At 42.1% G+C, this 24,705-nt stretch overlaps 1 protein-coding gene across 2 annotated transcripts; it reads right to left on the bottom strand.

Moving 5' to 3' along the window:
• Positions 1-205: 205 nt before the first annotated feature.
• golga7bb (golgin A7 family, member Bb) lies at positions 206-24,475 on the bottom strand. 2 transcript variants are annotated; one of them, XM_033614015.2, is made up of 5 exons: positions 24,347-24,475; positions 16,740-16,865; positions 15,713-15,865; positions 10,650-10,751; positions 206-7,798 (listed from the first exon to the last, which is right to left on the bottom strand). In XM_033614015.2, the coding sequence occupies exons 1-5, from the start codon at positions 24,356-24,358 to the stop codon at positions 7,712-7,714; spliced, it is 480 nt and encodes a 159-aa protein (XP_033469906.1). In that variant the 5' UTR covers positions 24,359-24,475; the 3' UTR covers positions 206-7,711. The 2 variants fall into 2 exon arrangements, with proteins under 2 accessions (XP_033469906.1, XP_033469907.1); XM_033614016.2 differs by having other exon boundaries at positions 16,740-16,850; positions 24,347-24,456.
• Positions 24,476-24,705: the final 230 nt, after the last annotated feature.

Below are 24,705 nucleotides of genomic sequence, written 5' to 3'. Positions count from 1 at the left end.
AATTTACCTTCCAGTATCGACCACCTGGACGCCCTGCCCTCAGGTGACTTGGCCTTATTGTGGAGTTTCCCTCTGTGGACGTCCTGAGAGATGTGTGTAACAGAGAGACTCAGCGTTACCTCACATGAACTCTGAGCAGAGACACGGCACTTTGAACGCTGATGGATACAAACAGCAGCCTCCAGTCACAATAACTCTCTTTCCATCAACTTCCTCAGACACTTTATTCATCTCTTGGAGACAGTTGAAACTCTTCTCCGCAGGCTCTGAATAATAATCAGCTTTGAGAAAAAACATACATAAATCCATTTCAATTAATATGTAAATAATCTGATGTAAACACATAAATAGCATCAAGATAAGATATAAATTACTCTCTCTTAGCAGCACAACTGAGGGGCTTTGTTGATCTGGGATTTCACTTCTTGTCATCTCGCTTTGTTTACACACACATCATGCAGCATTAAACATCAATGCAGTTTTAGTCTCTCCAAGGACTCAAAGCAACTCAAAGAGGCTGGTACCAAAACTCTACACATCATCTTTTTACATTTTGAGGAAGACATCATATTGCACTATGAATAATCTCTCACTTGGAACAACATAACATACATATACAGTACTCATGACTCCATGGGTCTGAACGAACTTGCTGCACTCTCAAATACAGTACAAGATAAATATAGGACATGTGGGAATTTACATACAGAAAAGGACTATACATCATCACTTGGCCAACAGGTTTTATATCTCCCCTTCTCCTCTAGAGACTAGTGTTGGCACAGAGGTTATCTTGATAGTCAGCATGATAGAGGATCAAGGACCCAAAGTTTAATCTGCTGCGTGATAATGTTCTTATATATCTCAGTGCACATCTTTTTACGAGGATACATTTAATATCGTAATCTTCACTCCCTTGGTTGTCTTCATTAATCAAAGAAGTTGTTCCTGATGGAACAAGCTACATAACGCTTTGTAATATGGCACACAGTGCTTCTTCTTCACCTCAGTCTTAAAGGATAGGTTCAGATTTTTCAGAGTTTGTCTTAATACACTATTCATATGCCCGTATATTCATTAAAAGAGTCATTGAAAGGGTTATTGGTTGTAATTGTGACTGGTCCGCCAATGTATATATGGTATGGGGGTACTTAAAATGAACACAATAGCTGTTTTTGGACCGGAGGAACTTCACATTTCCAAGAATCCTCCTTTTTATTGTGTCTGCACCACAAGAGAACGCTGTTTTGAGGGACGTTTTTTTTTTTAAATTCCCATTTCAGATTAATGCTGGGTTCACACTGCACAACACTTTAGTCTTCAGGAGTCATAAAATCGTGCTGTGACTTGGCCTAAGGCCTGACAAACTACACGATGGTCCACAACCAATCATCCCTGGTCGTCTTTCACGACATTTGTGATGTCATCGGGTTATTCTTGCATTATTTTTTTATTAATTTTACTATTATTTCAATCACCATGGCTGTTCATGTGCCAGCTGAAATGTTTTTATAGTAATGTAGAAAGCACCACCAGATGGCAGAAGATACATTTTAAGTACTACATGCAATTTATGCAAGTCACTGAATCCTCCACAACAAGTTCCTGCAAATATTTCACAATAAAAGCCTGTTTGGAAATTGAGGGGATTCTCTTAACGGAAATTATAATGCTTTAACTTTCAAGCGGGTACAGGAAGTGATGTATTAAGTGTAATAAGGCAAACAGGAGTGGTAAATATTGAAAAATTCAGAGGGAATAATAAATAATGGCCTGTTTCTAATGTAGCACTCTGCTGTTTGCTCTTCACTAGCGAAAATATCAAAAAAGGCTGGGGTGTTGTTGACATACAGTTGTCCACGACAGCAGATCGCTCTGTGTCTCTATTGGTCCGCTGTGATGGGGGAAGTCATGAACAACAAAAAGAAAATCAAACATGTTAGACTTTCTGTCAGGACATTGTGAGATGTCCCAGATGTGGCGTCGATTGTCGTCTACCATGACACACTACATGAGATGAAACGATGGATTATCACGCACGACACTCATCGCTGTTCACGATCTGAGCCAACTCTGTACGACGCTCCAGCTGATATCATGTAGTGTGAACCCAGCATAAAATTTCTCCCAGCACAAGAGGAAAATTGAGAGACAGAAGTGAACAGTGATTGGTCAACACATGAGCCAATTCAGCACCGGGAACCACCATTTTTTAAACGAGCAATAACTGTGTAAACAATAGAGACCTTAAAACACAAACAACAGCTCGTAACAAGAAAAATGGAAGAGAACATGGACGACTGCATTTGCAGTAAAGTCCAGGCTTTACTGAGCATACATATGACAGGGGACAACCAACACGATTTTGACTCATCAAAGCAAAATAGGTGTAGGCCAGCTTACGTTGCCTCAGCGTTCCTATTAGTGGTGCGAATACAAACTGGAAAAAAAAGTTCCCCAGGAAATAATTCCTCCCAGAAGTGTTTGGTCTGAAAATACCTCATGAGTCGGCAGCGTTCGTCCTCTGTGCACCACGAACACACAAACTACATTTAGTGTCAACCCATCCAAAACTTGTTGGGACATTTTATATTCAGTGTGGAAAGCTGTGGACCAACTCACAGACCAGCAGTGCCGTCTATAGAACTGTTAGCATAATAAACATGTGAACTTATCCTTTAAGAATTTTAGCCTTTAAATTTGGCACATTTCAGCCTTCCCCCTGAGGATCATCATCATCACCCCTCTGTTTATCACCACCATGATAACTGACATTGTTATTATTACTAACAATATCACCAGCTACATTATCAACACTTGTTTTTGGACAAATCTAAAGGTTATCTTCATTCTACAGAAGAAACTAAACAGCAGCTCACAGCTGTACAGACAATATGCTTTTATAGCTGCTCTGTCACTTGATGCCCAAATTAGAGATGATATCAAAACATTAAAAATGTCTTCAGGGACTAATACTGGGCAACAGTGATGTTTTGGAATTAAATAGCATTATGGCGTTTCCATCCACTTCTTTACACTTCACAGACTCAGCATGGATGATCATTGACAAGCATGTACAGTGCAGTCCGTCTCCTGTACAGTTCATACACACTCACTGTGTTTTTTCTTTATACATTGTCCAATGAGCTCCTTTATTCGCTTATTGGCAGTGTTGAGTCAGTTTTTAATTGGTCAGTCCATCAGCCCCAGGTCGGGTATCCATTCCACTGGGATGAAACATGAAGGCATCGAAAAGAACAGGAGGCTGAACACAAGCACAACTGAAGTCAACTGCTGTGGGAAAATGTCTTTGTAGGCTCATCTCACTTGTCCAGGTAGTAAAATGTCAAGCTGGAATCAAACTGTCCGCTGGACTGAAGCCAGTGGGCGGTTTAACTTCAACCTGACACTGCTCTGGTGAAAGTACACAAGGCTGGTTGCAAGGCAGGGGCTCTGCTGAGGGTTTTGCTCAAAGCTAACGATGTGGCTGAAGAACAGACAAAGGGCTACGCTCTCCAGGTTGATTTATAGATCATGTTATGAGGTGAGTTTAAAGAAAGCAAAACAAAAAATGGTAAAATAAAGCAGAAGACACACTGTGGAAAAAGAAATAAAAATATGCAGACACTGAAACAGGGCTGAAGTTTTTTCAGGTCGCTGTGTGGGCGTGCTGTCTACTTGCATCAACATTTTTGCTACATAATGATCATCCTTTGTCTCATCAGACTCCACACACACATGAGCCAGACAGGAAGCATTATTTCCCTCAGAGAGAGACAGAATACATGCTCCTCAGGCTGCATTGTCAGTGTGTGCTGAGGATACTGAACTACGAGGGAACCTGCACGGCAGTGCGGTTGAGTGAATAAGTAGTGTTACATGAATATTAGGTTTCATTAAGGAGCTTATTAGGTTTGGATCATGCTATCTTTGGCTTTATACTCAAATATATTTAATGATTTTACTTTCAGAAGTGCAGAAGTTCCTCAGCCTGACCCTAGAGGGAGCTACAACTGTCAAAATGACATTAAACTAATGCCTGTATGTCTGATGATACATAACAGACAAGTGAAAGATGAAAGACTTTGAAGATAGAGACACTTTAAATCTGAAATCTCACATGCATCAATATCTCTGTGTTTCTAATACTGCTGTTTTAATTTTGCATTTTGTAATCAGAAATAATCTGCATCTCCATGAGCAGTACAGGCAGACCAACAGAGGTTACTGAACTGTGTGTGCTGATTCTCCTACACACACCTATACTCACATACAAACACACACCTGTCATCAACACCTGTACTGGTTAACATACATTGTGTGTTCAGCTCTCATTTGGGACACTGATCCTTGCTTTTTGACATCTTCCTAATGAGTAGTAAGCTCCTCTCACACTAGGTAAAGCTGGAACTGATGGCACACACACATACACACACACACACACACACACACACACACACACACACACACACACACACACAACAGAGGTGTCTACAAGTATCAGACAGTAAGATTTAATGCTCTTTAAGACCTCTTCAAGATGACTTTAAACCAAATTTAAGGCATTTTTTTGACAAATCATCTTTCTCTTATTCAAGCATTGCATGCAGTGTCCAAAATTAACTTTCTGACTCACCGGCCAAATGGCTAGTGAATGTTCAATCTTTAGCAGCCACTCAATAGATTACCCTTGTTTTTTTGGCCGGTGAGTGAAGCAAGGTTACTGGCCACTTGCTTATTTTACTAGCATTTGGCTAGTGGCTAGTGTTAATTTTGGACCCTGATTGCATGCAAATATAGAGGTGAGAAATAGGCTATATAGCTGTTAGTAAACAGTATGACGTTTTTGGTAGGTGGGGCTTAGCTGGAGGCAAAACAGTTCTCCACAGACATTAGCTAGCAAGTTCTGTTGGCTTGTTTTTGACGATGGAGGAAGATGATACAAGTCTCTCATCATAGGGTGCTTTCGGAAATATTGATTCCAAGTGCACTCTGGCACAAACTGGACTCAGAGCACTGTCAGAATGTACCATTTGGTTATGCAGAGCACCGCACTCCTAGAGTGGCAGAGCACACTCTAGGCACTGTCTAAGGAGATGGAGCAGCAGAGCGCCGAGAAGAGTGAATGTGTGATTGACGTAACTGTTCGTTAATTCATATAGACATAAAATGCTCTATTTCTTTGAACAATGGGGCTCTCATTTTAGTGTAGAGTGTCAGACTGAATTCATGAACGCATCATGTCAGGTTACTTGAATAAGTAAACACTGACCAACGGGACCAGACTGGCCGACCCGTATGCTCTCACTCAGTGGATGGATGATTTGACAGGATTGCTGAAGGTTGGATGGTCGGCTTTGTGGTCGATTACTATGCCAATCTTACAAAGGAGGACTACACTTGAGCAGTTTCCTATTAAAGCTAATGTTAGCTAATGCGCTAAAAAGTTAGCCTTACAGAGAAACCCAATATTCCTCTTAATACCTCCCCAATTGCTGATGAGGTGGACGTGATAACCCTTAAAGCACAGGATGTTATTCATCCCTACAACAGTAAATACTTTCTCCCTAACCTGATATGAAGTATGCGCTGCACGTGTGAGCATTTTTGATATTCACTTCTGTTCAGTCCTTTCATCTCATCGCATTTAACCTTAGTTGTCTTCATTTTTGTTGACAGGCAGTTGCGGCTGGTATGTGATAAAATGTATGTTTTGAGCCATGACTTCTTCTGTTCTGGCTCCTAATAACACATCAAGATGACATTTTAAAACTCTACAGCCCCGTGGTGGCAATTCATGTTTTGCCTCCAACTAATAACGTCATCGTGACATCAGCCCTAAAAGTGTCTATATGTGGTCCTGAACAGAGTTAGTTTTCATGTACAGATGTAGTTATTAGTGTGAGTTAGTTTAATCTACATTTTGCCAACAGATCAGTGCATGTATAAAGTGTAGTATTAGGTTCAGTGGTAGGTTTAAAGATTTGCAGCATCAGAAATGTGGACTGAAATGCAGAAGATCCTGACTCATTTTGACAGAAACACATCAAAAGATGGATCAATTATATTACATAAAATGTTTGTGGCAAGTAGGACCTCACAAATTCACATTTAAGACTTGTAAAAAGAGACGACTGGTTGCTCTGTACAATCAAACGTAGATGAGAACCTTATGTCTGGTGCTCATGGAAAGGGGAAATAACAGGATACACAGGAATGCAATCCTGGCACTCCAAAAATATATCAACAAGAAAGGAAATATTAAAAAGCCTTTATTGTTGAAGCTAAATCATTTAAGAGCCGACATGTTTCGACCACTGTAGGTCTTCGCCAGACCTTAAAAATGTTTAAAGCCCTGACAAAGACAGAATTAAAAACAGTTTTTAAAGCCCTGACAAAGACCTACAGTGGTCGAAACATGTTGGTTCTTTCAATGAACCACTGTAATAAAGGCTCTTTAATATTTCCTTCGTCATTGATATATTTTTGCAGTTCCAGATTGCCATCCTGTGTATTCAATCAAAGACTTTTTAATGACTTTTCAGACCCTATATTTATAAAATTGAATTGAAGACATTTTAAGGCTTTTTAAGGACCTGCAGACACTCTGTGCACAACACGCCAGATACATGTACACACTACCAGGGAAACTAGCGCAGACTTACAGGGCCTGCCTGGGTTTGCTTGCGTTCCCAATGAGCTGAGACCACAGAGAATATTGTCTGTAGGATCGACTCCAACTCCACGTCTGCCAGGATTTTGTGTGCAGGAACGCACGGCCACTAGCCACAGTTATGTGTATACAGTATGCATGTGCGTGCATGTCCCCTCACTAGTGTCTGTACGAGTACTTGGGCACGGTTGTGTACATTTGTATGCGTGTGTGTGTGTGTATGCGTAGGAGTGTGACCTGCAGCTGTGATGTGGATCACTAGTATCCACTGCTGTGAATGAGAAGGATAAATAATCCAAGGTGCTCTCTGTTAGCTGTTTGATATTGAAGCCAAATGCATGTGAACAGAGCACAGAGCAGAGCGGTCCCACAGCAGGCCCAATTTGCCAGCATTCAAAGCGGCTTGACCCCAACCACCTGACATGAATGCAATCATTCAGCGAGACCGGAGAACATTGGGTCTCCCAAGAGGCTGGTAGTTTTCCTCCGTCCAGATTTCAGAGCTGCTGCACAGACCTCAGACTACACTGCCAATGCGTCAGCAGATAGACATAGTGACAGTGACCCCCCTGGAAACAATCAAGCACTGACATCCAGTCTAATCAAGGGTAAGCCCGCTGAATCAGCTGTACGACAGAGATGGTGTGACTCATGGAACAGACGTGATGGAATGAGAGGGAAGGTGAAAGGAAAAATTGGAACAAAAGATTTTGGTTTGGATAGCTGTTGGAGAATGAAAGACATTCCCTCACAGACACTCTGGATGTTGGCTTGTGCGTGTGTCTGCTAGCTGTGTGGGTTCTGTTGCACTTGTGTTTATTCTGTTATCCAGTGTGTTTGTGTAAGCCAGCTCCTGTTCTCGTGGTGGTACATCGTAGGCCCCAGCAGGGAGAGTGTGAATGCTGTTGATCACCTCCTCGCCTTTTTCGCTCTCCACTCGTCTTAGAACCTGGTGCTCTCATGTTTCAGCATGCGGATGTTGGTAAGAGTCCCGCTGCCCCTGTGGTGGTACCCGTAAGCCTGGCGCTGCCCCTCCAGTCACCGAGCGCTGCTGCCTGCCGAAGACATGCTGCTGCTGGGACTGGAGCTGCCCGAGCCCCGGTCTTCAAACACACTGATCTCTAGCTGAGGACATGGCGAATGTCAAGGATCATCGTGATGAAGACAGTATTAAAATACAGGGTTGAAAATGTACTGGCGGATCTTTAAGCAGTACAACTCAACAATGTCCAACAACAGCCAAGTTCCTGGACTGCTGACACTGCATTTTTCATCTCAAAGTGTTGTTACGTTAATGTGGTGGTGCATAACCTAAACAACTGATTTACTCATGAAATTTTTCTGCATGGGGAGATCAGTGACTGACATGAATGATTGCAAAATTCAGCCAAAACTCCCAAGAACTCACAGTTTGTGTGTCTGCTGCTTTCCTCCCTCTGCATTCCAGGTTTCCTGTTGCTCTCTCACTGGTTACCAAGGGTGGGTGTAAGTCACATATGTGCAGGTCAGAAGTCTTAAACTTAAAGTCACTGTGGTGAGAAGTCAAAATGAGTCCCTGCTATAAGTCAAGGAAGTTATAAGAAACTCTAATGATGTGATCAAACGTTAGCTTTCTGGTTAATATGTAACTTAGCTCGGAAGACATATTCATGCAACTTTATTTGTGGGTTTTATAGTGACAGGTAAGGTGGTAAAGTCATCTGCAGAACTTTCATACGGCGGCCCTTTTTTTACTTCGTCATTGACAACATAACACAATCCAAATTTTATTATATTTGGATTAGCCCCCTCTATGACAGCTGCCTCGTGTGTGCCTCTGCTAGTCTGCCACGTCCCAGTAGGTTGCCAGGTTTGCTCGTATTACAATAGAAACTGCCAAATCATGTTTCAAAAACAAAATGTAACTTCTCAAAGTCTAGAAAAATGCAAACATTTATTTGAAAGAAGTCAGGTCGTTTATCAAGTCACGTTTACCAAAATAAGTCAAGTCTTTTGTCAATGTTAGTAAAGCCTCAAGTCCTCAAATTTGCAACTCAAGTCTGACTCGAGTCCTTCATGTCTGTTGGATACTGCACATCTCCTGTCTCAGACTCGTCTCCGAGGTGCTCCGAATACAACTGTTTGAGGTCTGTAGAATCTGAAACAGCTCATAACAAGGTGAAGATACCACTCAAACTAGATGTGTTAATTGGCCGACTGGTATCAGACGCAACTGTCAACTCATTACACTCCGCCTCCATCTTCAGTCCGACACTGCGTCCACTCTAAGTGATGTGAGCGGAATTCAATTTTCCCTAACCAGTGACTGTAGGCCAATGTGTCCGTCTGAATCTAACATCATTTTAAACCAACACTGATGCACAGCCATGCCAGCATACCTGTTTTGCCAGGGTTTTCAGAGTGGAGCAGAGCAAAGCAAAAACAAACTGCGATGTTGGGCGATATTTAGAAGACGAGTCAATTTAGAACAGCCTCAATAGCAGCGTCTGTCTTGTCTACAGTGCTTGCTTTGTTGTTATTACTCCTCATTGGTTCAGGTGCACTGCTTGATCACACCTGACAACAGCGTTAAGGCCTTTGCACACTGACTCCATTTTTTTCGTCTGAAATTGTCGCATGTCCAAAATAAATATGACCTCACATTGTGTCAATTACGTCAGAAACTTTCGTCCGTCATAAACATTTTCGGAACAGGTTCGATTTTCTGCATTTTTTCGCATACATCAGAAGGCTTTAGAGATGTTTGACCAAGAATTAGTATAGAAAATGTGGAGGGGGGACACAGCTGCGACAAGACAGGGCAACAGGGCGCACAGAATCACTTCACAACTCAGATAGCTCTTGTTCAACAGGTTTCTCTTTTTTTTCGGATAGTGGGTAGAAAAAATGCATCCGGAAAAAAAACGGACTCAGTGTGCAAAGGCCTTTACTCCCACCGGTTGCACTGATTGGCTAATTAAGTTCCCCTGCGGCGCTCACTGGTCGTTCTTTGTTTTAACTTAGAAACCACTGTTTGTGTCACTAAGTCAGATGAATCAGTCAACCCAAAGTCAGTGGAGCAGGTGAATTCAAAGGTCTGGACCCCAGCAAGTGGATTTGCCCTTTTGAGTTTAAAAGATTGTGATCTCAAAGTAATAAGGGTGAGACACATACTGTGCTGTTCTTTGGGAGAATGAGGTCTCTAACAAGCCTTCACAAACAGAGAACATATTGTATAGGGGTGTATTGACTAATAAGTGTTGGTAATAGGTTGGCCCTGTGACTTGGAGCCTGTTCTTTGAGCCCGTCTGGGGCCAGGTCTGTGTGATGGTCTACTGGACACATTCTCTCTCTCCCTTTGCCTTTTAACTACATGAGGAGCTGTGCTGGGATCTCTCCGACTGACACAGAGAGACACACATCTGGCCACTTCTGAAAACTGTAAAAGAATATATGATGAGCCTTGTCAGGAGCTGGAAAAGACTTGAAAAACTTGAAAAGATTGTGATAGAGCACCTTATTTTGGCACGATAAAACAGAACAAGATGGCCTGAGCAGACCAAACACAATGTCACAAGCATGTACACACCTTAGGGTGCTAATTCATCACATCACCCTGTTACTTTTTCACCTTTTCTTATCAAAGGACATTTGACGGAGCACTCATGCTTTTTTCAGCCCTGTCCCGCTTCAGATTTACTCCTGGGAATGACAGTTGGCCATTGAATGGCTACTCTGCAGCAGCTGGAGTTTAAGTGCCTTGTTCAAGGGCACCTTGATGGTAATATATGAGGAAGAGGAGGTATTACTTTTTCATTTATCCAACCCAGATGTTTCTAGCAGTTCCAGTGATTCTAACTGGTGACTTTCCCCTCATGAAGCCTAGTTTCTGCAACCTCAAAACTACTGCTACATCCTCTCAGTCTTTTATATGTCCCATTTGGGACTTTATCCTCTATTTGTTATGCACTCAAAGCAGCAGACAAGCAAAGGATACAACCCTCATTCCTCTCTCTATGGGGTCTGTGAGCAGCAGACCTCTAGGAGCGTAGATCTTCTCATTCTGCTCCTGGATGTACCCTGATATCTTCTTCAGCACCTGGAGTAAACAGGGGGGGCAGAGAGAGGTTAGCGAAGGACAGAGGTACATTTGGAGGTAATCCATATTTGATTAGAAACATTGGAGGCATAATGAAAACCTAAAAACACAAGTACAACATGTGATCTAGCAGAAAAAAATCGAAACAGACATTCCAACTGGGGATCCATTACCTGCATATTACTTTTCAAAGTGCACACTGTGTTACAGATAATAAAAATGTGCCTAAAAGAGGCTGAACAAGGGCAGGGCTGCAGCAACTTTAACCTCCTCCTGTGCTGTCTTGGGTGGAAAAAATGAAAAATGGAAGAAATGAGTTTGCAGTCCTTCTGCGCATAGTTAGCATACGGCATATGATACTGACTCTCTCGAGTCATTGCCCGTCTTTATTTTTCCTCAACATTATAATCTAAACTCAAAGTAATTCCATTATGCTCTAAGTACGGCAGTTATTTTCATACATAGTTCCAAGCCACTCATGTCAAGCAAGGCTGTATGAATTGAATTACTAAAATTGAGGAGCATGAGCTTTTCTCTTTTTGAAGTTTTCCATTTGGAAGCTTTAGTTCCTAATTCCAAAGATGGCTCTCTCAGGCTAAATGTCATGCCTTGGTTAACTGTCGGGGCAATTTGGAAACACTCTAAAATGTGAGGTGGACAGTTTATTTGGATTGCATTGGCACTGGACTTCTTTGAATTTTTCAGTTTTGCAAGTGAGTATTGCATCAAATGTGCTAAAAACCACAGAGCAGCAGTGGAGTGAAGCTGAGCACTACATTCAGACCATGTCTTGGCACACCAAATTCAAAGAAGCATGCCTGTAAAGATTCTCCTACGCACTGCAACTACAAACACAGTTTGCCCTGGAGACTAGGAGAGTGTTTACAAGAGCCTCAGCACTGTGATGGAGTCCCATGTTGCTGCTGATAGCAACCAAATGACTGTTGACTGATGCGCAGTGATGCTAAATGGACAGATATTAGCTAAAGTGGCATCATTAGAACAGCTTATTCAGCCTCAGCTATGCCTCTGTGGACACCAACAATGCTGATGTGCCATGCTCCTCCGAAACTCTGTCTAACCACGTCAATCAGCTAAACCATGCTCCACTGATCCTCATGTACACTGAGAGAGCTTTCACAACTTCTACAAAGGAGCCGCAGCCTTTAGCACATCTGTGTGTCTGTACTAAAACAACAGACATTTGTATAACTCGAAGAAAAAAAATGACTGCATTACTGTATATTAGAGGGAAACAATGGTAAAATACAACTTTGGTCTAATTTTTCTGGCTTTAGCATTCGTTTCGAGGCACCAATTTAAAGGTTCAGTTCGCAATTCTGGAGGAAGATAGTTGATTATTTAATCTCATTCCCAGGTCATCAAATGCTAATGACTTTGGGTTGGTAGTCGATTGAACCACCAGCCCAAAGCTTCGGTATTTGACGACCTGGGACTAAGACTCAACAATCAGCTATCTTTCTCTAGGATTACATATTCCTGAGAAACAGGAGCAGTCAGAAATTCAGACAAGTTGCAAAGAAGCAAACAGTTTAGCCATACTATTTTCATCTTTATCAGGATGTAAAACCAAAATTGACTGCACCCATAAGTCTGGCCAACCTACAGGTTTGTTTAAAATCTGTATGATTGTTTGTGCACTTGTATTTCTTTCCCAGTCAGACTGCTTTTTAGCAATTAATTGTTAAAGGTCTAGTGTGTAGGATTTAGTGGCATCTAGTGGTGAGGTTGCAGAGTGCAATCAACTGAAACTTCTCGTGTGCCAAGCGTGTAGGAGAAGTATGATGGCCGATGCGAAAACACGAATGACCCTATCTAGAGTCATTGTTTAGTTTGTCCATTCTGGGCTTCTGTAAAAACATCATGGCAACTCCATGGAGGAGGACCCGCTCTGTCTGTAGATATGATCGACTCATTCTAAGGTACTGAAAACCAAGCAGCAACCTCCGAGCTTGAAAAATGAAGCTAACATGTTCATCGCTAGGCCACTTGAGGCTGGCTCCAATACAGAATAGAGCCACGTACACCCCTGTATTAAAATCCCCAACTTTACAGCAGAAATAAACATGTTTGCAGCCTGGTAAATAAAACAGTTTTTCTCGTCATGACAACTGAAGGGGGGTGAATTTTTATATAACTCACCCACTGACATTTAATTAAGGCCAAAAGTTATGCATATCTAAGGGTGGTGCTGTTGCTACAGTCTATGAGTCACTCATTCACAACTCCAGCCTCTCACCCTCTCATTTCTAGCTCTAAAAAACCCAAGATGAAAACGGCCTAAATGCTGAACTTGAGGTTTTATAAGTGTACAAACCAAAAAGGTGACATCACCGTAGCTTCTTCCATTATTTCATATTGTGATGAAAACACAACGATTCTTAGTTCCCGGTGATTAAAAACAAATTAAAATATAGTTATGGATATTATATTCCATTTCTGCCAATATATCCTCCTAAATCTTACACACTGGACCTTTACAACCACAAAAAAATAGGGTCCAAGTCACACGCTACAATTATCCTTTGAAGTATGCTGTGTTGGGATGTAACACTTTTGTGTCTGATTTATTGAACATGACAGATTCACTTCCTCTTTTGTAAGTTAACTAAAGGTCACTGCAGCACTCAGCCTTGAGAGATTAAAACAATAGAGGGTGCAGAGCAACACACTGAGCAGCACTCCTCTGGGATGTCAAAGGCCTGTTACAGCTGCAGGCACAGCTGCTAATATAGTGACCCCTGCTAGTGGAGACTAAACCACGGAAGAATACTTCTCTCTGTCTCCCACTGGAAGGAGAAAAATAAGAGGAGACTTTCGCAATGAAATGTCTGGAAAATGTTACGATCGGGGAGCCAACAAGACATGAAATTCCTCCGTTAAGCCGTTTACGAAGCCATCAAAAGGCAGTGGTTTGCTCCACTGTGCTGCTTTAAATCAGTCAGATCTATGTCAAGAACACCTAATCAGAATGCAATCAATATTGGGCTTGGATCAATGACAGTATCTCCACAAACACAATACAATCTGTGCCTTTTGTTATAAACTCCATCAAAGAGTATGACGCACCACAGAGGAGAAGAAGAAGAAGAAGAGGCACACAGAGCCCTGACTAATAGGTTTACTGTGGTCCAGGGAAAAGGCTGATCCTTTCACTGCTAGCGAGCTCTCAGGGCAGCTCAGTCCTCTTCAGCGCAACAGTATGACAGTCAAGTGTACAAGCTGTGCCGCCGTTGCACTGGCATGTCTGTGACAGCCCTGAAAAGCTTTGCGAATGTGTGTGTGCATCGCCTAAGAAGCAAAGGTGTCACAGTCTGTTTCACTTGCATGCCACGAGTGTGTATCCCTTTGCTAGAATGAAAGTTGTTTATGTCACCGGTGCGATATAAAGGGAAATGTGTGTATATATGTGTCTGAGTCAGTCCCATATGTGCAGGCACATTCTTGTGAATAACAAGAGGAAGAGAAGTCAGAGATGGAGGGCACATAGTATGTGTGAGGGAAGCTTTATGAATGCTTGTGCGCACATGGATCTGTTCTGACATGCTGGGAGCAATCAGTGTCCTTTGATAGGGTGAGATGCAAGCATCCAGGGCTCCAATGAATCTGCACACTGATCCACGCTCACTGGTGTGTGGCCTCTTTATCAGCATACACACACATATGCGCACAAACAGCATCAACTTGGGTGGGTTATATTTGATCATCATCAGTCGTAAACGTCATTCAGCCAAGATGATGAAGTTAAACAAGTGAATAAACAACTCTCCTGTGGGGCTGATAGCGTCTCAGCGTCCCAATGGAGCAGCACCCAGCTGACAGGGAGATGAAAGGAGCCTCAGAACAGGCCGTCTGTGCATGGCTTCAACACAGCAATAAGTCCTTTTGTGCTTCTTGGTCAAGCTCCCAGTACCTCTGTACTGCTTTGATAAAGAAATGTTTACAAAACGCAACAAGACCAGGAAGATGAATGTCGTGGGTGACAGAGATCAGAACACAGAGGCATGCTGGGACTTCACGCCACTCAAGTTTCATCTGAAACAGCGGCGGTACCCACACAGTCACAACAGAATTAATCAAACTCACTTTGTATGCGACTCTATATGTGTTTGTGTTATGCATGCGTGTACTGTTCCATCTTGATAAGCTTCGACACAGCGGTGTGGAGTTTTAATCACCTGTCCGTTGTCAAGATGGATGTCTTGGTTGTGTTGGAGGTGAATGCCATGTTACAGCTGGTGTGCAATGCCTTGCCCAGCAGCACACAGGTGCCGGCTTTGGGGCAGGATTAACAAACTAGTGGATGGACAGCTGTGCAGGAGTGAATCAGATCTTATCTCCTGTTTTTTGGCTCTGCTGCCCTGTGTGAGTGGGTGTAAATAACCTCAGAGGGGCATAGTGCACCAGAACACACAACTGGATGGGCATGTGTTTGAGAGAGAGCTGGCTTCCATAAAAATATCACAGTAAATAAATCTTGTGGATGGGCAGTGGAGTGTAAATTAACCAGCTGGAAATGAAGAAGGTTGAGCTGCGATATTCCTGCAACAATGCACAGGATCAGGAGGATCACAATCCATTCAACGGCCTTCATATCTTCAATATTTCAATATCAGAATGATTCAGTGTTTGAATATTTATCATGGCAGCACAGTGAGCTCTGGTGTGTGTATCATCCAGGTGTTTCGGTGTCCTCTCTACACATGCATATTTGCACATCATTCAATAGGACAGGATCAGTAAATTGCCTATGGGTGTCTATATGTATTAGTTGTGTGAAAGACGAGGTGTTGCTCAATGATCAACTTTTCTATACAGGGTCACAGTCAATTAGCTGTCATCATTGCATAGATAAAACCCTTCTGTGTAGGTAAATGTGCTTTCTGTTACACTAGCGGTCATTTTATGTGCTTGGATTTCAGTGTGCACAGGTGTATTACCTTCTCATAGCGTGTCTCCATGCAGAGGAACACCATATAAGCTGTTGCACAAGCCAAACATCCTTCCAGGTACGACTGACCTCCGATTTTTTCGGCCTCCACATAGTAAGAGTTCAGGGTCTTTACCGTCTCCTCGAGCAAGGTTCGCTCAATCTACTTACAAACACACAGATAAAAAACACCAAGGTAGAGATATGGAGGCATGCACACATCATTAGGACTGAGAAAGTGAAAAGAGTTTTGGCATAGCTGTGGGAGCAAGCTGTTCAGCTGTAAAACAGCCTGCCAAACATACCAGTTGCATTCTGCTCAACCCAAAGTACTCCTACTTTGTCGAATAATTTATCAACACACCTCAGTTGAAGAATAAGAAGGAACTTGAGGCTAAAATGGAAAAGTACTTAAAAATGTGACTGCAATGGGCTGTGTTTGAGCATCTGACAGGGAACATTTACACTGCAGTGATTAAAAAAATGTTTATTAATGTTCCCTTTGCACTGATTCCCTCTGTGTTTCTCTCTGTTTATGTTTCTTACTTACTCTGTGTATGCGGACTGTCTGCTTCTGATGCTAATTGCTAGACAAATCTACAGTAAAACCCCAACATAATAGCGTTCACAAATGCTAATACTGCAAGATGAAAAGAGCAAATAAACAGCACTTTCTCTCCCAGTGCCCACAGTAAGTGTTAAGTGTGAAAATGTTTCTTGTACGCAGACACCAAAGATTTTTAATAAGTTGTTACACTTATTCTGCTTTTTTCTGCCGAGTTAGTAATGCAGGATATTAGAGGTCATGCTGCAAAAGTTTGTATGCCTTTGTGGATGGGGCGGAAAGACTTACAAGTTAATGCACAAGCCGATATCCATCATTCACATGTGTTCTGTCATCCAGGATGTTTAATCTCATTAAGTTATATTAAGACATCAGTCTCTCGGTGGTGGAGAGTGTGGGTGTTGTTTCAGGTGAGTTGGGCTTTTGCCAACATTTATTAGATGTGTGTATGTGAGTGTGTGTTTGTGCTCACCCTGTTGTCGAGCTCTGAGGGGAACTTGGTCTGGAAGCGGCAGACGGTTCCTTCACTGTAGTCTCTCTGCACAAACACCTTTGTTACCAGCGAAGCACTGTGCCTCAGCTCCTGAAGGTTATGAAACTGAGCAGTTACACAACAGGGAAAAGCACAAGTTAATTATATTCATGCAGGTACAAGAGTAGCAGAAGCCTGTACTACAGAGCAAGGTCAACATACCCGGGGTATCTTTTGGTTATGGCTTCACTAACCCTGACAGTGACCGTCTGGATAACTGGTAACATGAAGCTGGTTTTCAACTATTTCAGTCAACCCTGTTTTCCTTTCCAGCCACGAGCATGTTAATGTGAAAGAGGCAGGGTTGTTGATTACAAGCGACATCATCAGAACCATTAATGGAGCACTTTATTTGATATGGGAACGTTGTGTTTTGGGGACAGCAAAAACTTGACTGAAATATTGGGTATTTTTTCTATTTAATTGACTGTTTCTACTATGTCAGGAAGGAAAATTGGTTTCTCACTGATGAGGTCAAGCCGATCGAATGGTTGCATTCACAGGAGCTAATTAAAAGTGTGTGGATTTTTCTAATAGAGGACAATTTTTCTTTTCATCCCAGTTATCAGCACACAGGTGTCTCATATTATTCTGAGCTGCAGTGATGAAATCAGAGTGAAAAGCATCTACACCGTCAGGTATCACTGTGGGGATAGAATAAAAGCTGCACAGTTAAAATGCAGCTAAAATCATCACTGTATGAATTGTGTCATACTCTCCATCTTTTAGAAGTTCTGTTTTAAAAAGACAGTGGAAACAGAAAGCCTGGAACAATATAATGATTCCACTAACTAAACTATAAAATAGGGCACACTGGGCTTTTATTCATGTCTAGATTCTCAGTTTTTTTTCTGATTGGTCAGAGGTCAGGGTGTTGACAGGTTGTGATCCGAGTCTCTGAAGTTAGCCTGCTCCGGAGCAGGTTTGCAGAAGTTACCATGGTGATTTATTCCTGTAAAAACTGAATCAGCCCCATAGTTATGAAAATCCAGGGTTAACTATGAAGTTAACTCTCTAATTGAAAACCAAATTTTTCCACCTCAGAAACATAGCTACAGTACGACCATTTCTAAATAATAAAAGATGCTGAGATATTGATTCATGCCCCTTATTTCAAGCCAACTCAACTACTGTAACGCACTTCTTACTGGCCTCCCAAAAACACCACTGAGAGATGTCAGCTCAGCTGCTCTGCACTGACTTCCTGTTACTTTTAGAATTGATTTTAAGCTCCTCCTCCTCCTTGTGTACAAAGCCCTACATGGGCTTGGACTGAGCTACATTGCTAACTCCCTTGTTAACTATTTGACTCCAAGAACACTGCGATCATCTGCTGCTGGTTTATTGGAGGTTCCCAGCAACAGCCAGAAGAAGATCGGGGATGCAACCTTTGTCAAGTACACCCAAAAGCTATGGAACACACTACCTATAGATATCAGGGAAGCTAGCTCACAAAATATTTCTAAAATATAAAATAATTAAATAAAATATTTCATTCTCAATTTCTATTTCCCTTTTTAATCGACTGTTTTTATTGTTTTAAATTGTCTTGTTGCTTTTAATGTCTCTGTAAAGCACTTTGAATTACCTTGTGTTGAATTGTGCTATACAAATAAACTTGCCTTGCCTTGCCTAAAAGAAAGCTAAAAATGTATCTGTTCACTTTAGCCTTTAACTGGCTCTGACGTTCCTGATGCAGGTCTGAAACGCTTTCTTTTAAGACTTTTACTTCATATTTATGCTTCATGCTGCTGCAACTCTTTTAAAATCTTGCTTTTTCCTAACTAAAATTCCAGTCCGACCAAAAACCATCTCACAACATAAAGTTATCCAATATTTCCTGCTGGTTTTGAGTTGTAATTTTACGGGACAACACAGGTGCACCAGGGCTCCTCAGTGAGATAATGGTACTCTGTTGCTACGTCAACAGCAGGTGTAGATAGCACTCTTATACATTCCTCCAGCATCAACTGGCCCGATTGCAGTAATAACAAACACTTTGAAAGATACCCCTTTACAGCACTTTGGTGCTGAGTGGTGTGTTTTACACCCAAACAGTCATTTCCCAAGCAAGTGGGCCAGTGTAACTTGCCCCCTGCTGATCTAAATTACTCCTCGAGAGGATGGTAATTAGAGATACAGTAGGAGTGTAAAGGGGGGGACGAGAGAAACAGAGAGAGAGGAAAGCATTCATTTCAGTGCCTCAAATAATTTTACATAAACTCCATATTTTGCAGAATTTGTGCAGTTGTTCTTATTATAGTCACTATATTTTAATCTATGGATATCACAGTCATAGTGTGGCGAGCTGCTGCAGTGTTGTTTTAATTGAAAGCAAGCAGAGTCTCTGTTTATGAGGTTACCTGCATGTATGAGCCCAAGAGAGTCATTTCCAAGTAAGCAGACACAGTACAGTGCCAGCCTTTCATCTCTATATACAGGGAATATCACTCACAACCAAGAATAGCATCCAAGCTGCTATTTCCGTCAGCCAAAAGCCAAAATCATCTCGCAGCCACTAGATCTTTCTGTCTGCCAGAGCTTTTAATATCCGTCTTTTTTGCCTTCACCGTCTCTCTAACACTGGACCCCCCCTCCTCCCCCTCCTCCTCCTCCTCTCCACACTATCTTTGGGCCATCATGATGAACAACAAGTCACTCTATTAATAGAAGCAATTATCAGCACACGATTGAGAATCATTTATCCAAGTGAGGATCGGTTGGCTGAGAGTTAGATTCATGAAGATTACAGGTTCTTTGTTCGTGACTGTAAGAGTGCGTGTGGGTGCATGTATGTGCGTTGGTTTTTCACATGGAAGTATGTGTGTCAGTGGCAAAACCACAGGGGACAATGCTCTTTGAAGAATAGGGATCTGCCTTCAACTTTTGACTGGAGGGTTTAAACTTGTTTACTGCAAACAGAAACTAGCAGTAAATAGTAAGTTTCCAAAGTAAGAGTTTTGGTGCCAGATTTAAACTTCATGTGCCCAATTTTGTGGATTTTAATGCTTCAGGTATAGAAAGAAAGAAAGAAAAAGAGGACAGACAGAAAGAAAGAGATTAAATACATTGGAAGAAAGACATGAGGAGGCATATGGAAATAACTAAGGTAACGAAAGCGGGAAATTAATAAATATTTGAGGAAAGATGTGAGGAAAAAAGTAAAGACAGAAGGAACTAAGGAAAGAGAGGAAGAAAGAAGAAAGGGCACAGACGTTTTAGTTGTCAGGAGTCCAGACCAGAAAGAGTGAAACTCGCCAGCTCGCCTTGAACTGTCACATGCACTGCATTCAGGCCAGTGGGACATCACGGTGTGTTTTGGCTCGTCGGTGACCTGCTGACCCCTGTCTTACATCTCTGTGCTACATGTAGCTCGCAGCTGAGCAAAGCAGGCAGGAGTCATGTGTCTCTGTGACAGCCAGTCAGACGCCAAGTCTATTTATTTGTCCAAACACAGGATCTCGGAGGACATCTCTCCCACCACTCCCCTGATTTTAATGTACTTGGAAACTTGTGTTCCACAGTTTAGAAATGATTAGTCCGAATTAAGGAGATGTCGTGGCTGAAGGTCAGAACTGATGCATCTTACAAAGTGTTGTGGCAGCCAGTGCTTTTTGCGTCACTTCACGTCAGGTTCTGATTGGGTGGTTTGTGGATGTGAGCCGTTCTGCAGCAGCAGTCACTTTGTGAGAATGTGGCCCTTAATTTGGAACTTCCTGCCAATCAAATATGAACTTCTGTGCTGCTTAAAGGAACACTTTGCCCTCAAAAGGATCATTTGTATATCAGTTAGTACTCACCCTGTGTTACGCTGAATTTGTGAATAGAACTTAGTTTTTCTTGTATGTCTCCAGGGTGAATGAAGAATCCAAAAACTGAAAACATTCTTGATGAATTGGAGTAAAAGGGGACCACATTTAACAACAGCAAAACTATATCTTCCGCATACAAGTAGCACACCTGGACAAGCATATGTGTTTGAACTATGCTCGTGCATTGCCTTGAGCAGAGTTCAAATGCATGCAATTGCCTAAGTGATGCGCAAGTGTTTTTATTTATGTTTTTAACCTTATTTAACCAGGAGATTGAGAATGTCTTTTACAAGAGAGACCTGGCCAAGGTAGCAGCCAATCAAAACACATTTAAAATGCAACAAATACAACATATAACACAAACATCCACAATAAAACACGACAACTATTCAAACATAAAGACCTCTCAAGAAAAAACAAGCACATGTCTCTGTCACCACATTCTTTATAATGCCCTTAAATTCATCGATTGATGTTTCTAATTTTAGATCTTTTTGAGGATTGTTTTATGTCCAAGGTGCATAGTAGGAGAATGCAGTTTTCCCCAGATCTGTTAAAACATGGGGTAGCCTACATTAAAAGATAGTAGATTTAGATTTAGATAGTAACGCTTTAGTGAAAATGTATGTGCAAGTGTGAGCAAGTACTGAGCACATGACTGGATAAATGAGACGTGGATTATACTGCACGAGTTGTGTGAGAGTTTGTAGTTTTGCTGTTGTTAAACACGGCCCCCATTTACTTCAATTCGTCAAGAAATTTCTCAGTTTCTGGACTCCTCTTTCACCATGGAGGCATGTGAGAAAAACAAAGTCTTCTTCATAAATTCAACACAACACAGAGAGAGTAACTGACATACACATTATCGTTTTGTGGGTGAAGTATTCCTTTAATGTCAACCGACCTCACCTTGACAAACCAGGAAGCTTGTGGCCTCTTTAAAGTTACCCACAACCACCAAAATTCTCCAACAGTTATGGTGCCTTGATACTGAAGGAACTTCATGAAATATTTCTTCAGTCACGTGGTGTTGATGTTACCGACAGAGCGGTCTTGTCTGTGTCCATTTAAGCCCTTAAGATAAATGTTTTCTGTTGGCAGAGTGCTGATGTTTACTTTCCTGCGTGGGAGATCGGGGTTCAAATCCAGTCTATTACTGTCTAAATATAGCACGCGAGCAGACAGCAATGTTAAAATGTCATAGTGATCACACAGGACTCTATTAAGAAGCTCGGCATCATGCGGCACCATCTGACTCCATCCGCCCACACATCTGTTACTTTTAGTTTGGTTTATGTTTGTTTGCACATTGATTAAATGCAGAAGTGAAGTAAAGAGTGAAAATAAGTTAAAGGAGGAGGATTTAACACCAGTTAAGCAGCTTGTAAAAACATATTGAAAAAGAAAATAAAAGGTAGAATTAAATGAACAAAACAGCAGAACATGTACAAAGATTATGCATTCCATATTTTATGAGTGGATAGAGTCACTTGCTGAAGAACTAAAGAATTCTATGTCAATCTAAACCTGAAGTAAAGGATGACACATGATACATTAATGACCTCTCGCTAAAATGATAAAGATGTCCACTTTAACATATTTTCTTTGTCAGTCCTCCTCTAATAACCTCCCCCATATCTATTTCCTCCAGCTTGGATCTGTGAATGTGCGTTACGCTCATTGCCATGACATGTTTCATAGTTTAGTCACTTCGACTCAAGGAACACATAGCGACAGCACGGGTGAGTGCTGCCAGTGGGCAGACATCGCAAAGGGCACACACAATTACAGCATGCACAGTAAGTACACTCAAGAGTCAGACGTTTCTCGTCTCAGAGCTCTTTTTTTCTTACTTTCAGCTCTCTCTTTTCATCTCCTCATAATATAACGGGTTTCCTGCCATTGGGAGCAGCATTTTTTCATGCTTGCTGCCAAGCCGGGCTAGCCAGGGGTCTATAAATCATTCAAGTTTAGACAGTGTTGACAAAACAGTCAAATTTCCATGACATCTAGGTGGACGATCAGCGGCTCTGAAGCCAAAGCTGGAAGAGGAAATCTCTTTTGGATAAAAGTGGAGCATTGTTTCAGTAGAGAGCTGTGCCTCTGCCAGCCTCTGAGATGATTACTGTGCTTCCACACATTATTCGTCAACAGCGTAATACTCCAGCCAGGGCTAGCCTACAGACAGAGAGGAGGATCTGGCAGTAGTGCACTTAATGGATCCAAAGACCGTCCATGCAGCACAAACAGTCTGCGGTACGAGCTGAGTGTTACTCAGTCACTTAACGTCGTCATCTGCTGACTTGGCATACAATAAATGTCATAGAATGAGTTCTAATATAATAAGAGACGGCGGCAGAGGCAGGTGGATAAAAGCACGGACAGGAAGTAAACTGCTGCTCGTCTCAAACTCAAATCACTGATGGTTACAAACTGCAGCAGCCTGTTCGTATTAAATATGCCATGGATAATTGATGGACCTTGGACATTAAATCTGTCCTGGTTTGCACACACACTGGATGTGTTTGTGTGCATCTACGTGGAAGTGTGTGTGCGTGTAATTGATGGGACTTGGACAGGGATACTGGCAGACCACCAGAGGAAATCAGGGCCACTCTGCCAATATCTTGCAGACTCAGAGGGGGAAAAAAACAAAACATAATCATGAATCCTGTCCAGCTTACTGTCCACTGCACCTTCACCTGCAGCACCATTAAACCTGAATTACAACTTCACTCACCCATAAACCGGACTTATCAATCACCCACATATACATATGAACACACACACACATGCACAAATTACCTGCATGAGTGTAAGCTGGCTCAAACTTTCCAAGTAATGGCTGCCTCCTCTGGTGAGATCATTATTATGATAACTCAGGCAGCTATGTCTTCAACATTATAGTGACATCACCAAGGACACCAAGGGGGAGAGGGGAAGATGTGCTGCTGGCCCGAGAGCTACCAGGCATTACTGAGGCTAAAAATACACCAAGCAAGCACTGTTGATGCTTTGTGGAGTAACTAGTTACGTGACACCGCCTGAACAATACAGTCTCTGTGCATCCTCTCGCTGTATAGAGCTGCCAATCATGTTGACTACATTGATTACAGGCATGAAGACAGAGCAGAGTATGGAAAGCTGATTCAATCTGCGGCTCATTGCAAATGCAAAGCCTTGTCAAGCCAGTTTCAAAGTATGACAGTGGGGAAGACAGAGAGAGAGACTGTCCCTGTCCATGGTGCTGACTGCTCCATCATCATCACCACCACCACTCTCACCAGCCTCCACAGCTCTGACTGGATATTCTCCACCTGGCTGACACTGGATCTAGTTTCTTACTGGAAAATGCATGAATATCTGGTTAAAAGAAAAGGAAAGGAAAACTCTGGGGATGTGTGAGTGTGATTACAGAGCTCAAAGTGTGATGAAAGAAAGTGAAATAGAAGCTCCTGGGGGAACAATATTCTTTACGTGACATGACTCCCTGTTTCTCGACTTCACATTTACAATAAGCCAAATCCAGCAGGCTGATTTGACTCAATTAAGGCAACAACTGACCACGGTGGATCACAGAAATCGGAGGCAAAGAAGCAACACATTCAGTTTACAAGACTGCAGTTCTCAACCTGCATTTCTTAGAAAAAAAACCCCGGAGGAACAGAATCATTTGTCGGGTTTTTCCTCATAAAATAAAAGAAAAAAATGCAGCAGAGGAGCTGAATGTCTTACCTCTGTCGCCATGTTGCAGTGAGAGGGTGCAGGATCTGTCCCGTGCTGAAAACGACAACCGTTTGCTCGTGCTGTGCGGGACACCGCGACTATAGAGCGTTGGCAGGAAGACTAAGAGGCACGAGCGCGCGTGCATGTGCGAATGCGTGCAAGACCGCGCACCCTGCGAGTGTTATCGCGGAATACGGGGGAAAGTGGGGGTTATGGTAATTGCATGAGAATTTTTATTAATGCATAGAGCGAGAATAATTCGACCTAGATTCAGTCCTCAAGGTCAGGCTTTCAAAAGGCAAGTTAGTGATTTTTATTTCATTATTTACGGTTTATTTATGCTATTTCTTTTTGTGGGCTATTATTAT

Source organism: Epinephelus lanceolatus, chromosome 17 (assembly GCF_041903045.1).
Source record: "Epinephelus lanceolatus isolate andai-2023 chromosome 17, ASM4190304v1, whole genome shotgun sequence".
Lineage (NCBI taxonomy): Eukaryota > Metazoa > Chordata > Actinopteri > Perciformes > Serranidae > Epinephelus > Epinephelus lanceolatus.
This window is presented reverse-complemented; position numbering and strand designations above follow the sequence as displayed.

Coding starts and splice junctions, on each gene's coding strand:
- golga7bb (XM_033614015.2), bottom strand. Junction 10,752..15,712: donor TGGAGACACGCTATGAGAAG/GTAATACACCTG, acceptor TGTTTACTCCAG/GTGCTGAAGAAGATATCAGG. Junction 7,799..10,649: donor TAGAGAGAGGAATGAGGGTT/GTATCCTTTGCT, acceptor CCATGTCCTCAG/CTAGAGATCAGTGTGTTTGA.